This window comes from Oreochromis aureus, linkage group 15, assembly GCF_013358895.1.
Source record: "Oreochromis aureus strain Israel breed Guangdong linkage group 15, ZZ_aureus, whole genome shotgun sequence".
NCBI classification, from domain to species: Eukaryota; Metazoa; Chordata; class Actinopteri; order Cichliformes; family Cichlidae; genus Oreochromis; species Oreochromis aureus.
Window position 1 is genome coordinate 18,331,227 of NC_052956.1, and position 15,470 is coordinate 18,346,696.

At 36.3% G+C, this 15,470-nt stretch overlaps 1 protein-coding gene across 2 annotated transcripts in view; it reads right to left on the bottom strand.

The window, feature by feature from the left end:
• scara5 (scavenger receptor class A, member 5 (putative)) overlaps window positions 1–15,470 on the bottom strand; it is a 99,609-nt gene that overhangs the window by 41,019 nt on the left and 43,120 nt on the right. For both annotated transcript variants that reach the window (XM_039599170.1, XM_031726011.2), the window contains 3 exons: window positions 15,325–15,451; window positions 15,069–15,237; window positions 6,299–6,379 (listed from right to left, as the gene is read on the bottom strand). In XM_039599170.1, coding sequence (XP_039455104.1) covers window positions 6,299–6,379; window positions 15,069–15,237; window positions 15,325–15,451 — 377 coding nt within the window. The remainder of the gene's footprint in view (window positions 1–6,298; window positions 6,380–15,068; window positions 15,238–15,324; window positions 15,452–15,470) is intronic.

Sequence of the window (15,470 nt, forward strand, 5' to 3'; positions counted from 1 at the left end):
ATATAGTTTGATTGATTTATAATTCTTATAGCTCTTTTTGTAACTTGAAAATAGGAAGAGTATTTGTTTTATATGCATTACCCCATATCTCCAGACAATAAGTCATATATGGAAGCAACAGAGAACAATAAAGTGTGTATAATGATTTTTGTTCAGGACATGCTTTGTTTTGTAGAGAATAGCAATGGTTTTGACATTTTTGTTGTCACATGATTTATATGAGACTTCCAGCTCAGCTTATCATCAATTAGCACTCCAAGAAATTTATTTTCGAACACTCTTTCAATTTCAATTCCATTAACCCTGATTTTAGATACATTTTTCATTTGTCTAGTGCCAAAAATAATCAATTTTGTTTTCTTTATATTTAATGATAACTTATTTACATCAAACCAGTTTTTAATATATTTAACTCCTTTTCCACTGTAGTCAGAAGCTGTTCTAGGTCTTTACCTGAGCAATACAGAGTGGTATCATCAGCAAACAATACACATTTTAACAGTTTGGAAACACTACATATGTCATTTATATATAATATGAATAATTTAGGGCCCAGCACAGAGCCCTGAGGAACACCACAAGTTACCTTCAACTGATTAGATTTTACATTATTGATTTCAACATATTGATATCTGTCATCCAGGTAACTTTTCATCCACTTATATGCTATCCTCTTATGCCATATCTCTCTAGTTTATTCATTAATATAGAATGATCAATTGTATCAAACGCCTTTTTAAGTCTATAAAAAAACACCAACGGTATATTCCTTATTATCTATTGCATTAGATATCCCTTCTACAAGTTCCATCACTGCCATCGAAGTGGACCTTTTCACTCTAAAGCCATATTGGTTATCACTTAGGAGATTATGCTTCTCTATATATTTATCAAGTCTATTAACAAATAACTTTTCTAAAATTTTTGAGAACTGTGGGAGTAGTGATATTGGCCTGTAATTGGTAAACTGACATCTCTCTCCGTTTTTATGGATTGGAATAACTTTTGCTATTTTCATTTGTGAGGGAAACATACCAGTTCGAAAGGACAGATTACAAATGTATGCTAAAGGTTGCACTATATATTCTATAATACTTTTAACTAACATCATGTCAATACCAAAACAGTCAGTGGACTTTTTATTTTGAATGTCTTCACAATGTTAATTATTTCTCTATGAGTTACAGCACCAATAAACATGGAGGACACATTCTGAGTAATATGTTTATTTAGGTCATTATTATTTCTTGACTCTGGAATTTCTTTTGCTAAATTAAAGCCAACATTTACAAAGAAATCATTAAATTCATTTACAATGTCTTTAGTTTTATCAAGCACAATATCTTTATCTTTTTAAAATAGTCTGGATAATTCTTATTTTTTGAGCCCTTTTGATTATGCTATTTAATATCCTCCATGTTTCTTGTGTGTTACTTCTATTTTGCTCCAATAATGTTTGGTAATATTCTTTCTTACTTGTTCTTATAATATTTACTAATCTATTTTTATATAACTTGTACTTTATTTCAGCATCTTTTGTCCTCAGTTTTATGAATCTCTTATATAGATTATTTTTCATTTTACATGCATCTTCTATCCCCTTTGTGATCCATGGCTTATTTGATCTGTGATGCTTTCTAGTGATTTTCATTAAAGGACAATGTTTTATAAAACAGGTCCGAGGCTCTGAACCGTAGTAAGGGGACCTCTGGCTAATATGTCGGTTCCGTTTCGGGCTCATAGCCGAAAACTAGCTTTACTTTGTTGTCTGGGTCAACTTTGCTAGCGCGAGACAGAGAGAGGCGTTGAAAGGCTGCTCCAACGGAACTTATTGTTTCGGAGGAAAACACGAACACAGTGTACAGTCGAGACATAATAGTTTACTTGCAACTGGGCTTGTCAGGCACTCTTTTTGGCTGCAGTGGCTATTATTATATTTACATGCTTCTAACTCCCGTTTCTGGCCGGTGACAACTCGTACTTTTCGACTCTCTTTTTTCTCCCTCCCTTGCTCACAGACACATAGCGGGTATGGCAGTCCATTCTCCTTGCAGCACGGACTACACTGCCCATGAGGCTACATTCTCTAGGGCTATGCCTGTAACACTCTGCCTATTGCCTTCATATTAAATCATCTTTGTGAATAATTTTTAAAAATACTTCTTCACATATTTTTAATACCTTTAGAGTTAGAAAGTACTGCATCTGATTGAAGAAGCGAAAGTATTTATCAGAAGTAACATTCTCCTAGTGGAAGAACAGCCTCAGAATTGGACCTGTAAGGTTGTGTGGTTGACTTTATTCTTGGTAAACAGTAAAAAGATATATAACTTGGATTTATAAGAGACGCATTTCACGTCTGTTGTACATGGAGTCCTCAATGTGTTTTAACATTTCAACACAATGAATGTAATGGCAAATGCAGTTTGTCCTTTATGCTCAAAACAAGAAAAGCAGAACTGAACCAAGATTCAAGGTTATGGGAAGCTTCAGTTTACAAGACACCAAGTTCCTGTAAAGAGCTAATGTGTGTAATGGGATTCATAAAAACTTGACATCAGATTATGTCACATGCATAAAAAATATTTATTTTCATAGTATAGAGGGAGAAAACTGTGTTTTAGGAGTGTTTGGTGACATAGATGATTAAAATACCCCGTTTTAACCACCAGAAGTGCTACACAGCAATGATTTTTATGTATAGCCCATTGGTTTGTCTATTTTCTCAAGATCTTCTCTAGTTTTTCAGGACTGTGTGTGTGCTACAGTAGTAATCATAAAGTATGAATCAGAAATTGTTCAAAATAAATTTTAAGCTGTAAGTTGACTTAAGTTTACTGTATATATTTTGTTTTTGATAATAATGTTTGTGAATAAAACTCCAGCTATTCATTTTTGTTCTTAAAAGTAATTTGAGTAAATTCCATGTTTAGGATGTACTGAAAGTATTTATTTCACACAGATAACACATCAAATGTTTGGCTTGAGTAAATCTAAAATTTTAAGAAAAAAAAAGTCACTTTCCATTTGATGGCAGTAACATGTAAGGAAGTTGTATAAAAACCCCAGCACATTTTCTCAGCTTAAACATTTGATTTGTTTTCTGTGTTCTTGTCACTTGCGAACCACTCTTTTTGGGAAATAGAATAATTCATATAATTCATATACCACTCCATCTGTTGAAATACAAAACTGTCATTCATGACAGTTAAACTGTAGTTTTTGTTTTGTGCTTTATTACTGCTAACATTAACAAAGGCTGATTGACAGTCATCTTGTCTAATTGGTAGTCCAAGTACTCAGTGGGTGCAAAGCATGAAGGAAGGAAGTAACAGCAAACTCACACAGCGGGAGGCGGAAAATGTATTCAGTAGATTTGTTAGACCTCAGGGATGCAAAGAGTCTGCTTCGGTAAGAACACTGCATGTTAAGTTAACTGTCCTCTCTTTTAATTGGTGAAGATGTTCCCACGCTGTTTTGGTCTGTTCAGGTTGGATTTTCATAGTCTTTTGTAAGTGCCTTTATGTTTGTATTTATTTTATTTTTTTTTAAAGGAAATGCATGTTAACAAGCACTTAAAGTCATCATGCACATATGTCAGATTTAGCCACACAAGCTAATTTTCATCTATAGTCTGGCAGGTTGATACAATATTAGATTAACCAACAAAACCAAACATTGAGAAGCATGTGAACATAAATAAAAGACAAAAACACATACTCCTATAACAGATTAAATTGTGTAAAAATCATTGTATGTAGAAGGATAGTAGTAGCGTAGTATATTTTCTCAGTTGACCAGTTTCCATATTCGGTCAAAATCACCTGCAGACTGTATTCTTTGTATGTCTTTGGACTATTAAATTTGAATATGTTTTTCCATTTTATGGTGTACATCGTATTATGATTGCTTAGACTAATTGGTGTGGTCTGGTATGACCTGCAGGAATTTGTTGGTTGTTAGAAACGTTAATAATTTAAGGAAAATAGCTTTAATTGAGGCCAACAAAAACTGCTGAACCCAAACAGACTTACTGCCAGTGACTGTTTTGATTAAAAACCATCTCCCCTCTAAAAAGCCTTCTTTCACTGAAGTTAACATTGGGGGTTTAATTATTCGGTCTTTGTTTTGGTCTTGCAGAGGGTTTGGTTCCATTCACTTTGCTAGATTTTTACAAAAGTTACGCCTTTTTAAACACTCAAGTTCGCAATTCTTTTTTTTTCACTTTTTCCTGGAACTATGGGCTGAGATGGGAGGGGGGTTCCCATTTCAACAGGAAGATAATGCTTCTTGGAAATGTTCATTTTCAGCCAGGGAATGTGGATGGATGATGACAGGAGACAACCTGAGGGGTGATGATTCAAGAGGTACCAAGCTGAAAGGGGGACCCAGAACATCTGGAATCATGCTGTTGTTGTTTGTATCACACCATATCAATGAAAAATAGCCATGTCATGTTTCTGAGCTGCTCACTGTGAATGCATGAAGGTTTAAGCTGTATTTTTGGGGGAATTACCTGCAAGACTAAGACAGATGACACGTCTCACTGGCCCTATGTAAAAATAAATTCCCACCCAAAGTCTGCACTTTGTTTTCTTAAGCAGCTTTATATGACCTTTAATTCTTTCCACTCATAGTGTTATTAATGCAACTGCATGTAACATAACCAGAGAGAGCTTAAAAACAGAAAGTGTCTAATTTTTCGTCTTTCGTGTCACTCAAACATAAATCCTGGTATTCAAAAAAAAAGAGTCTTGTATCTCTTAAATTTGAGATATTCACATATATAGTTTAGCTATATTTTATAGCTCATATGGAACCTTTTTTTGTGGAACCTTCACGCCAAGACCCTTCCTTACCCTCCTTTCTTTTTTGTGTTCAGATAATTTGTACGTGTCTTCCAAAGCTGGAAAACTACATCAACTCCCACAAATTAAGCAGATCAGGATGAAGGTTTGGAGTATTGTAGCATTTAAATACATTTATTTTTTACATTTCTATACCCTCTTCTTGAAGGAAGATTAATCTAGATAAAAACCAGATAAGGACTAGATAAGTTTATTTTAACTAGATAAACATAAACTTTAACATAGCTTTAGCTTTTCCACACCCTCTAGCAGACCGTTACATGGGGAAACCTTTTGTATACAAGCGCGTTGATCCACACAGGTGTACACACGGGTGTTCACTGTTCGTAGACATAAACTACACCTTTCTTAGCTGCTACTTCAAAGCACATTGTGCGCTGTCTGTCCTGTGTGCTGCACAACAACTTTCAATATTTAGTATTTACTGCTGTTCACACTTAGCTAGATTAATGTGATGGTGTTGTGTTTAGTATGTTGCTTTGTTTTTTGTGCTTGTCTTCTCCTTTTTCTCTCAACAGGTGATCCAGGAGATTTTTTTTTTTCTTTCTCTTTGTCTTTGTAAGTGCCCTTTCTCACTGTCCCTTTTCCCTTCTGTTTTTCTTTTCCTTCCTCTCTTTCTTTCTCCCTTTCCTATCCCCCAGTCATGTCTGTCCCATCTGTAACAACTGAAAATAAAATAAATAAAAATAACAAAGTTTGATCAAATGGACCAATACGGCAATGCCATGATGATCCATTTGGCAAAATAAATCCATTTGGTATCCTTGTTGGTCTTCAGACAACAATTCTGACGGCTTAAGAACCAAATGGGACAGACAAAAAAAAAAAAAAAAAAATAACATAGCTTTATGAGGGAACAATTTTTTTTATCTGCGTTTGTTCACAGAAATGTTTAAATGTCTTTTTAATATCCTGAAATCACCAAATTCTGAGTTGCTATTTTAAATGCTTAAACAGTTCAAAATGAATGTACAATATGAGCTTTTAGAGTGAGTTTATCAATCTGACTCAGGTTAGAAACTTCTTATGTGGAGAAAAGCTGGTCAAGACAAAAGGATATAAAGGATATAAAAAAAAAATGTAGGAAAATCACCAAACTAAGTTGTTTGGATGCCTGCTCAATCATCCAGGTAAGGAAATCCCAAAAAGTGGATTCTGTTCATCTGGATGTGTTTTCAATTGACTTTTTTCAGTCTGACTTCTTCAGTCTTCTGAAAAAGTCAGACTGAAGACTTGGATAATTGATGACACATTTCTCCCATTGAAAACACTACGTCCAAATAAACAGAATCAACTTTTTGGGATTACGGAATCAAGTTATTAAATCGTCATGGGATTTGTGACACCTTTTACGGACTGACTTTCTATTGGAGCAGTAATTGAAAACTTCACTATGAAATGTTTCTCAATAAATGACTGGTCGTACTCACCTCTCAAGCCAGTAAAACCAGGAGCCCCAGGGGGCCCCAATTCTCCAGTGTCCCCTTTCTCTCCCTTAGGCCCTGGAGGTCCTGTAAAAAGAAGAAAATTTTTTTTTTGTAATAAATAATTTGAATGCTGCAAAACAACTTGTCTTCAATAGGAGGCACGCTTCTTTAAAGCTGGTTATGACTCTCTTGTTTTTTCTCTCTTTTTTAAAATGTAAAATTAAGTAATATGTTGACAAAGAGACAAAACATCAGTTTGTTAGTAATTTTATGTTTATGTTTTTATGCAAACAAAATCAAAGATAATCCCATTTAAAACTGAAATATTTTGTAATGAAACATAGATTTACGTTATATAAATTATGTTTTTCATGTTGTGTCTATATGTGTTTCTGTTGCTTTACTAAAAGATATAACAGAACTTTAAATGAAAATAAGTCACCTGTTATCTTGAGGTCTGAAAATGTCTACAAATAACTTTTTTATTGATGACCTGCTGAGGAAATATCTTTTCTTGGAGATTAAATAAGAGCTTTTTGATTTATAGAAAGTGCATTAGGGTTAATTATACATTAAAAGTATGTTTTATGGTGCCTTCATTATTATTATCTAGCATGTTGGATGAGGAACATGTAGATTATCCCCTGAAAAGGTAATACATGGGACCAGACCTTTAATGCAGGCAGATAACTTTATTCATGTCACAAAACTATATTTATATTTATTACAGAGCCTATCAGACACAAAAAGTGACATATCTGGCAAATGTAGTGGGTCTTACAACTGGGCTAGGGCTTCGGTCCAAGCATTTGTTATACTTGGAAGACTCCAGAGACTGAGTGAGAAAAGTCAAATAAAGAGAGAAGGAGAGCGAGAGGAGAGATCTGGCTACAATGAAAACCACATGTTAAACAAGGTGGACCACAACTTGGCTTGTAGGAAAGCTGAGAAATCTGAGGACCTGTTAGGGTCCTGTGGTTCTGATCCTTCACGACTCTAATTTGCAGGTTTCTGATTTAGAGAATCTACTTATAGATGTAGTAGTTCACTAATATAGGGAGAGACCTGAATGTGATCCTCGAAATCTTAAACTGAATCCTAAACTTTAACATAAAGAGGTCAGAATCAGTGTCACATGGAAGCTTTTGGTGCACCTGGTGAGAAGACTTGCAGCAGCATTCTGGACTATTTGTAAGTGATCCAGGGATGATTTTCGCAGGCATAGGAATAATGAATCACAATAATCAGGGCATGATGAAATAAAAGCATGTGTAATCAGAATATACTTAATACTGCCAATGTTCTGCAGATGATAAAAACACATTTATACAATACAACCAACATTCTTATCAAAACTCAATGCCTGATCAAAAGTAACACCCAAATTTCTCACAGTCAGGAGAACTGAACACGAAATGCGTCCAAAATTCTCAATAACTGTGGAAATGAAGTTGTCAGGGGCACAGATAAGAACCTCTGTTCTTATGTTAGTATTTAAAGACAGATGTTTGGCTTCCATTCTGTTCTTTATAACATGGATGCAGTCCCAGTCATTCTGGGGTTTAAATTAAATGTACAACTGGATATTATCTGTGTAACAATGAGATGCTTTCAGAGGTATTCAGGATGTGTCCAAGTGGACGCATATACAAAGCAAACAAGACAGACCCCAGAACTGTACCTTGGGGCACACCACAAAGTAAAGTTATAGGAGTGGAAACAAAATTAGAAGAAACAACTGAAAAGCTCTTGATATATTCGAATATATTAAGAGCTTAAGTCTCTTAATTAGAATATCATTATCAGCTGTGCCAAAAGCAGCAAATGTGGCCAAAAGAGTCGACTTTATGGCTTTTTAAACTGTGAAATTGCCAAGAAGGACATGCATTTTGAACTTCCATCTCAAGAGAGTCTGAATTTCCTTCTGAATGTGAAATGTAAATGTTTTCAAAAAGTACTTAAACCTCTTAATAGGTTATTAGGGAATAGTTTAATTGGACGGATGCACTTAAGATTGAACTGGACTGTGTGTAGCCTATGAACCTAAATGAGTTTGACACCACTAAATTAGTTGTAAAAGTGACATGAATTAAATTGGCTTGATTACACTTGATAAAAACACATCAGGCTTTTTAAAGTCATGACAGGCAGATGACCAAATGATGAATTGGAATGATGAAAAAATCGGCAAACTGATCTGTAATAAAAACTATATTTAAATGCAGTACTTGTTAAATTAGGCAAAGGACTGAATCTACCAAGTGTACATAAATATTTTAGAAAGTGATGTGTCAGAAAAGGTTTCCATTAAAGCCTTTGTGCACACGTCCTGAGCTGGATTTGCCATAAATAATCCCCTGTCAGCAGTGAATAACTGAATTTTGAACTAGCAATTTTCTTTAATCCTACAATTTTTCTTTGGACACACACACACAATTTTTTTTTCTTTTTTTTGTCGAAATACTGACAACCCAACCCTTACTTCAGCTTTAGGCAATCACAGTACAGTCCTTTTAAAAACCAAAACGAAAAACAAACTACACCCTTATTGCTTCCGTTGGAGTTACTGAAGGTAAGAAGCAGCATGCTGACTAAGAAACTGCTCAGAGAAACTGCTAAAGCCTCAGAAGCTACACCTCAGACACTACAAGCCACAGTTACCATGTCAAATGTTAAAGTTCATGACAGTAAAATCAAGTAAAATTGAGGCCCATTTGGAAGTGATGCCAGAAGAAACTCAAAGTGAAGATCCATTATGCATAGCAAACAGCCCATAAGCACATAGTTGAACTCAGCATGGTGGTGGAGAGGGGAAGATTTTGGCTTGTTGTGCAACCACATGACAGGGACCTGGATACAGTCATTGAGTTGATCTTGAACTCCTCTACATGCCAAAGAATTCTAGAGTCAAATGTGAGGCCAACTGTCTGACACCAGCAACAGGACAATGAGCCCAAGCACAGTAAGAAATTAACAACTAAATGAAAGATAAAAAGGATCAAGGTGTTGCAATGGCCCACAGACCAGATCTCCACTCTGAAAATAGGAATAGCAGGACCTGCAAAGAGCTATGCATAAACTGATGCTGCAATGGCAATGAACTAAAGCAATGTTAAAAAGATGTTATAAACGATTATTTCACTGTATAGTCTTGTGAAAACTTTCTTTTTCACTTGACTGAGACACATTAAGTACAGTTTTGCCTTTCTAGGATGGGTTAAGTTTAGGTTTATTACATATGATGGCCCAGACCTCATAGGGATGGAAAGATTCGCGGCTAGTAAGCAATAAATCAATACAGTTGAAAGGAAGTACATCCAAGCAGGACATGCTGCTCATGTCTGAATCCCTATCATATCCACTCATAGTAACAAAAATGCACTGACACCAGCCAAAAGGCTTTTGGCTTTTAAGCCTAATCTTTTGAGAAGACATTTTACTCTGGTGGTCTGTAAAAGTTTGTTTAAGCAGAGCTTCACATTATTAATCTTCTGGCTCTCGGAGACACTAGTCAGCTGACGGGGTTTCAACAATAACAAGCCCAGTGGCCCCTCCTGGATCAGCCTGAAAACATCTGACAGCTCGGTCCAAGAATACAATTTCAGTGAAGAGTTCAGGCGCCTCCGTCCAATATCCAGTCTTGTTACAAATCTGAAGTGTGGCGCAACAGCTCGTTTTGTTTTGTCTACACATGTGCAGTCCAGAAAAAAGATCATCTCATTTACCACAATAACAAATGACACAAGGCATCACCTGTGTTGATGTTAGTTGAGAATACAGGATGTTGTAGCAAAGAACAGACAGATCTGTTTGCAGAAAGTGGCTGTATGGATGTAAGTGGACGGGATTATTTTATAAGAAGTGACTCATGATGGAGGCTTTAGTGATACTTTAGTGATACTACACTGATATAGTAAAAAATATATCTGCATTTAATACAAGTATGAATAATGAGCCTTCTCTATTTGTTCCCATGCTTGCTTTATGTTGAACATTAATTGAAGGAAACAAGGAATTTGATCTGGGAATTTCTTTCATCACACTTTTCATCAAGAATATGGAGCTTCATAAATTTTATCATTCCTACTTTATCTGGAACACATGTTTAGTACACTGGCCTTGAAGGACAAAGTGAGAGTGAAAAAATTTGAAAAGGAAACAAGATCTTAATCTAAAACACAGGAAAAAAACAAACAAAAGATTTGGCTGACATTTTTTGTTGGGCTGCTATTTTGGCACCTTGCCACAAAGATTATGTATTTATATAGATTAAAAAACCCCAAACAAAAAGACCCCCCAACAACAACTAACCATTCAGATCCTGAGTATGTTTATCCAGTGCTGGACAACATCTATTGGGATGCTGAGGAGAACAGTCTTTTGGTGATCTATTGCTAGCTAAATTTAAGTAAATATTAATAATAAAAAAAAACTACAGACACTATGTGGCCTAGAGTACCAGCACCAGAAAACAGTGAGTCACATTATTATGGCTTTTACAAATGACCTCTCATTTGGTGGTGTCCTTAAGCAACCATTTGTGGGGCTGCTCATGAATAACAGCAAATAACCACACACATATTAACAGAGTGAAGTCAAATAGGCAACATGTGAAAACACACAAAGATACATGCACACTGCTGTCACAGTGAAAGATAGTTATGAAACCAGAGTAGACAACTTCATGCCACTGGCACGGCTGGAATACATGGTAACATACACGGAGACGGAGAGTGGAGAAAAGTTGTAATGACACAGCAAGAGAGGAGGGATTAGGAATAAAAACATGGGAAAAAAAATGAAAAAACAAAAAAGAGAGGAAAGTGCAGCTGTTGAAAGGCACAGACAGGCTGTTATAAAGTTATGTCATTGCACCAATCTTAGAATATTTTCTTTATAATCCTGAGACATATGTTTACATTTTTGTTGTTTAGACCTCTAAAGGTGCAGACTCCACAGACTTATGAGATCATACAGATTATAGAAAGACATTTAACACACAAGAGTGAAAAAAAAGTCGGACAGATTTTAATGTGAACTTTAAGAAATTTGTATTCTTTTTTTTAAAATCCTAAATCTGTAATTAAACACAGATAGTTTTGATCAAGGGGTATTTGTATAACCATAAATGAATTCTCTGTGAGAGAAATGTAACTCATTTAAATGTCAGTATGTTCTATGATTGAAAATCATGTGGTGATAAGACCCAGTGACATTTCTTACAATTATTCTTATCAGATGAGGTTTAAATGCTGAAACGTGTTCATAGAAAATTGTTTTTTAAGCTGAGAATGTGGAGTATGAAAAAATTATGCACTTAACTCAATTACACACACTTTACTCATGAAAAAGTTACATTATGCAAACTGAAGGATTCAATATTTTTAAACTTGACGAATGAATATGAGAAGAAAAAACAAACAAACTTCCCAGCCTGATTTTTGCTGCTTTGTTTGGCAAAAACAAAAGAAATATAATCTCTGACCTAACTGTTGGATTTAATAGCTGGAAAATGTGTGTGTACTGTGAGTAAACTGATGTTGCACTGACTTCTTTTTCTTACAAAATCAATTAAGATGGCAAAAATAAAACCAGAAATTTTGATCATGTTTCCCATAAATGTGTCTTCCATCAGGTTCAACTTCACTGAACTCCAGACATTACTCCTAGTTTGAAGGAACAACAATCAGAAGCTCCACTGGTCGATGTTTTGAAATGTTACAAATGTTCTGTTGGTTTGTATGATTGAAATCAAAAGAGAATTAACACAAGAGTATAGATTCCACATTTCCATATCCTTCGTACTTGAATCCACGTTGGCCTTGAAGTAAATACTGAAAGTTCATTACTGAACTTAAAAATACCATTTAACAAAAAAAGCGTCTTCCTCTTTAGTTCCTTTTGTATCGTGTGGCAAATCTTGGGTTAGCTCAGTCAGATCAATCTTAAAGATCACATTAGATCAGATTATTGAATAAGAATGAGCTGTAGATTTACCACACACTGACAGCCTAACACAAATTCTTAACTTACATTATTCAAACTGTAGAATTTGCTTCATTGTAGTGAAGATTGCTGGGGTTTGTTGGTTATCAAATCAGCGTTAAAGACTGTGTGGCTACAGCTAGACCTTCCTTACATTAGGTCAGACATTGTTACAGGTGAATTTTGCCGTTATCAGTAAAGACATGAATTTAGTTTCAATAATTTCGCCACTATCACATTAAAATCCAAATTTCTATCATTGGGATACCCTTGGGATGAGGGGCCTGAGCTTTCTCTTTGGCTGGCAACCCATACCCTGAAGTAGAGCCTGCTCTCACTCCCAAGGCGTAACATCCCGACGATTTGTCAAGTCCTGCGGCGTTCCTGAGGAAAGCGAAAGGTGACCTTCCGCGTTCTTATGCTACGCGCCGGGTTATGGGTGAAATCCAGTACAATCACGGTCCCGCGGTAATACACGTTCCAGCCATGTATTCCAGCCCTGACCCCAACCTTGTCTCTAACGCTTACCATAACCTTATCCCTAGCCTTAACCAGCACTATAATGACGTTAAATAGTGTTTTCCAAAGCGATTTAAGTAAAATGAATGAACATGTGTAGATAGATTCCAAGCGGTTCTCGTGTTTACTCGTTTTTCCGGTCTCGTCATTTAGCGATGTGTTGGGTGCCCGGAAGCATAATACGTTGACGATTTGTCACCTAGCATAAAATAAAGCAAGACCCCTGCAGCAAAGATTGGGTTAGGGTTGTAGGACACTACATCATATGAAATGTGGTTGTGAATAGTTAGCTGTATTCAATAGCAGATGACCTGTCTAGTATATCCCATGATTCACTGTACATGGGATACTCATGGGACCCCCATGGCCCTCAACTGGATAAGCGGTTAATGTATGTAGGTATGTAGGTATGTATGTATGTATGTATGTATGTATGTATGTATGTATGTATGTATGGATGCATGGAAGATTGCAAAACAGCTCACTAAGCAACTCGAGCTGCATTGCATCAGACACAATAACATGCCTCACGCCATTTACCAAACACAACCTCCCAGTTTGGCAAGCTATTTTGACCATTTTTGTTTTGACCCTGATGGATGAACCAAACCATCCATTTGTAGGCTTTGATGTTTACTTGTCACTCCTCAATTTGTGTATCATATTTGAGTGGAGTGATGAGCTCTGGTGCCTGGACACCAAACTCTAGCCGTAGTCTTCTGCTGTAACGAAAGAATCATTTCAGATGTGACTTGTCTGGCTGAACTAACATATGGAAGCCGTAATTAAAATCATCTGGTGTATTTACCCTTAAGCAGGCAGATGTTACCGTAAGTTCTACAGTTTTTGCATTAGTCATCAAAAAAAGTCTTGAAGCGATATTTTAAACAACTTCTCATGTTTCTGTTATTAATGCAACAAGTACCATGTGTGGCACGAAGATCACAGCGAGTCAGAGAAATTAAAGACAAATGAACTGAATAAGAAGAGAAGAGGAAAGAGATGAGAGCAAGAAGGAGGGTAAACATGGATAGAGATGTAAAACCTTTTTTGGCTGAGGTGACTGAGAGCTAACAACAAACAAATGGGGCTAAAGAGCTAAAACGAATGACAGAGCAGAGTGACTGAGTTTTCATTCTGTATGTAGCGTCTAAATTTAACCCACAATTGTTTCCAGGCTCAGGAGAAATGGCATCCCACCCACATGTGAAGCAGACACGAGATCAGGGGTCTCATTCAGTTTGAGTTGTCATCAATCAGCTTGGGCTGTGTCCCCTGCCAGCATTACATCATGGCATACCTATTTTGATTTTAACAAGCCAGAGAAGTCATTTGGTGCACTGGCAGCGAGAGTCATACCACGTCGGGACTAATCAGTTCAGCACAAATTGGAGGAAGAACATTCAGAGCTGCTTAAAAGCCCTGGGCAATATTCCCACAAAGTAAAATCATGTTTGCATGCTAGGGTCACTTGTACTTAATCACACTACAAACATCCACTGGCTCAGATGTGCTGTTGTTAAAGATCTTTTGGGGCATTAAGGTCCACCCAAAGGGATTAATTATACTATGATGTGAAGTTCTCATGTTCTTGTTTTTAATGTATTCTCTTGATATATAAGGTACATTTTACTTTGTAAAGGTCACACTGGCTGTACAGTACAATGCAAAAGCTCTAGGTTCTCAGAGGAATCTCACTGTTCACCAATACAGCCATAATGATAATAATGAAAAACAATCCGCAGTTACATGAAGAACAAGGAGTTCTGCAACAGATGGTGCAGCTTCCATAGAGCCCCAGTCTCAATATCATGAAGTCATGGAGTATTACGTGATCACAGAAGACAGTGTAGCAGAATAAATCTACAGAAGAGCTTTGGTAAGATGTTTGGCAAGTTCAGCAAATTCAGTAAGTACCATGTAAGGCATTATTATTATGGCTTACATGGTAAGACATAACATTATTATGATGTGTCATATTTTAATTTCAGCACTTTGTGATTTTTATCTGTGAAAGGTACTATAAAATACATTTTACTTACTTAGTTACTTAGTAACTGAATCTATCAGCACATATTTCTGAAGAATTTAAACCAAATTACCTGTTTGAGTGTTGCGTGTCACTTTAGAGGGCTTACTGTCTTCTTTCAAGTTGTTAATAAAGTATTAATGTTTCTCCATACTCTATTAACACTATACTCCGACTGTTCTTCTTCATTCCTATTCATATTTTGCCAATGAGAACAAACATCAACATCTTTTTGCTGACCTTCTAATATTGTGAGGTTCTTCAGAGCCATGGAGTGCTCCCAGTCCTTCAGACGGAGGTCCTCTGTGATTGTGTTCAGGATCTCCATCTCATTCCTCAACTGGGCCTCCGTGTGGACGTGGGTCACCCATAAACTGCTGGTGTCCTCTGTTATGTTGCTGATCTGGATCTGAATGTGGGACGTTTATGACTCAGTTTATGAAAAGTAGATCTGATGTAGAGGTAACTTTTGTGCAAGCTATTATGAACATCTAACCTGTAAGTCACGTATCTTCAAATGGTGAATACTGACATCGTTGCTGAAGGTGTGGTTGACAGCTCCCACTGTCCAGTTGACCTCGTCTAATTTTTCCCTCAGTTCACTCACATGACTCGAGGTTTCCCTAAAGTAAATCAGAATCC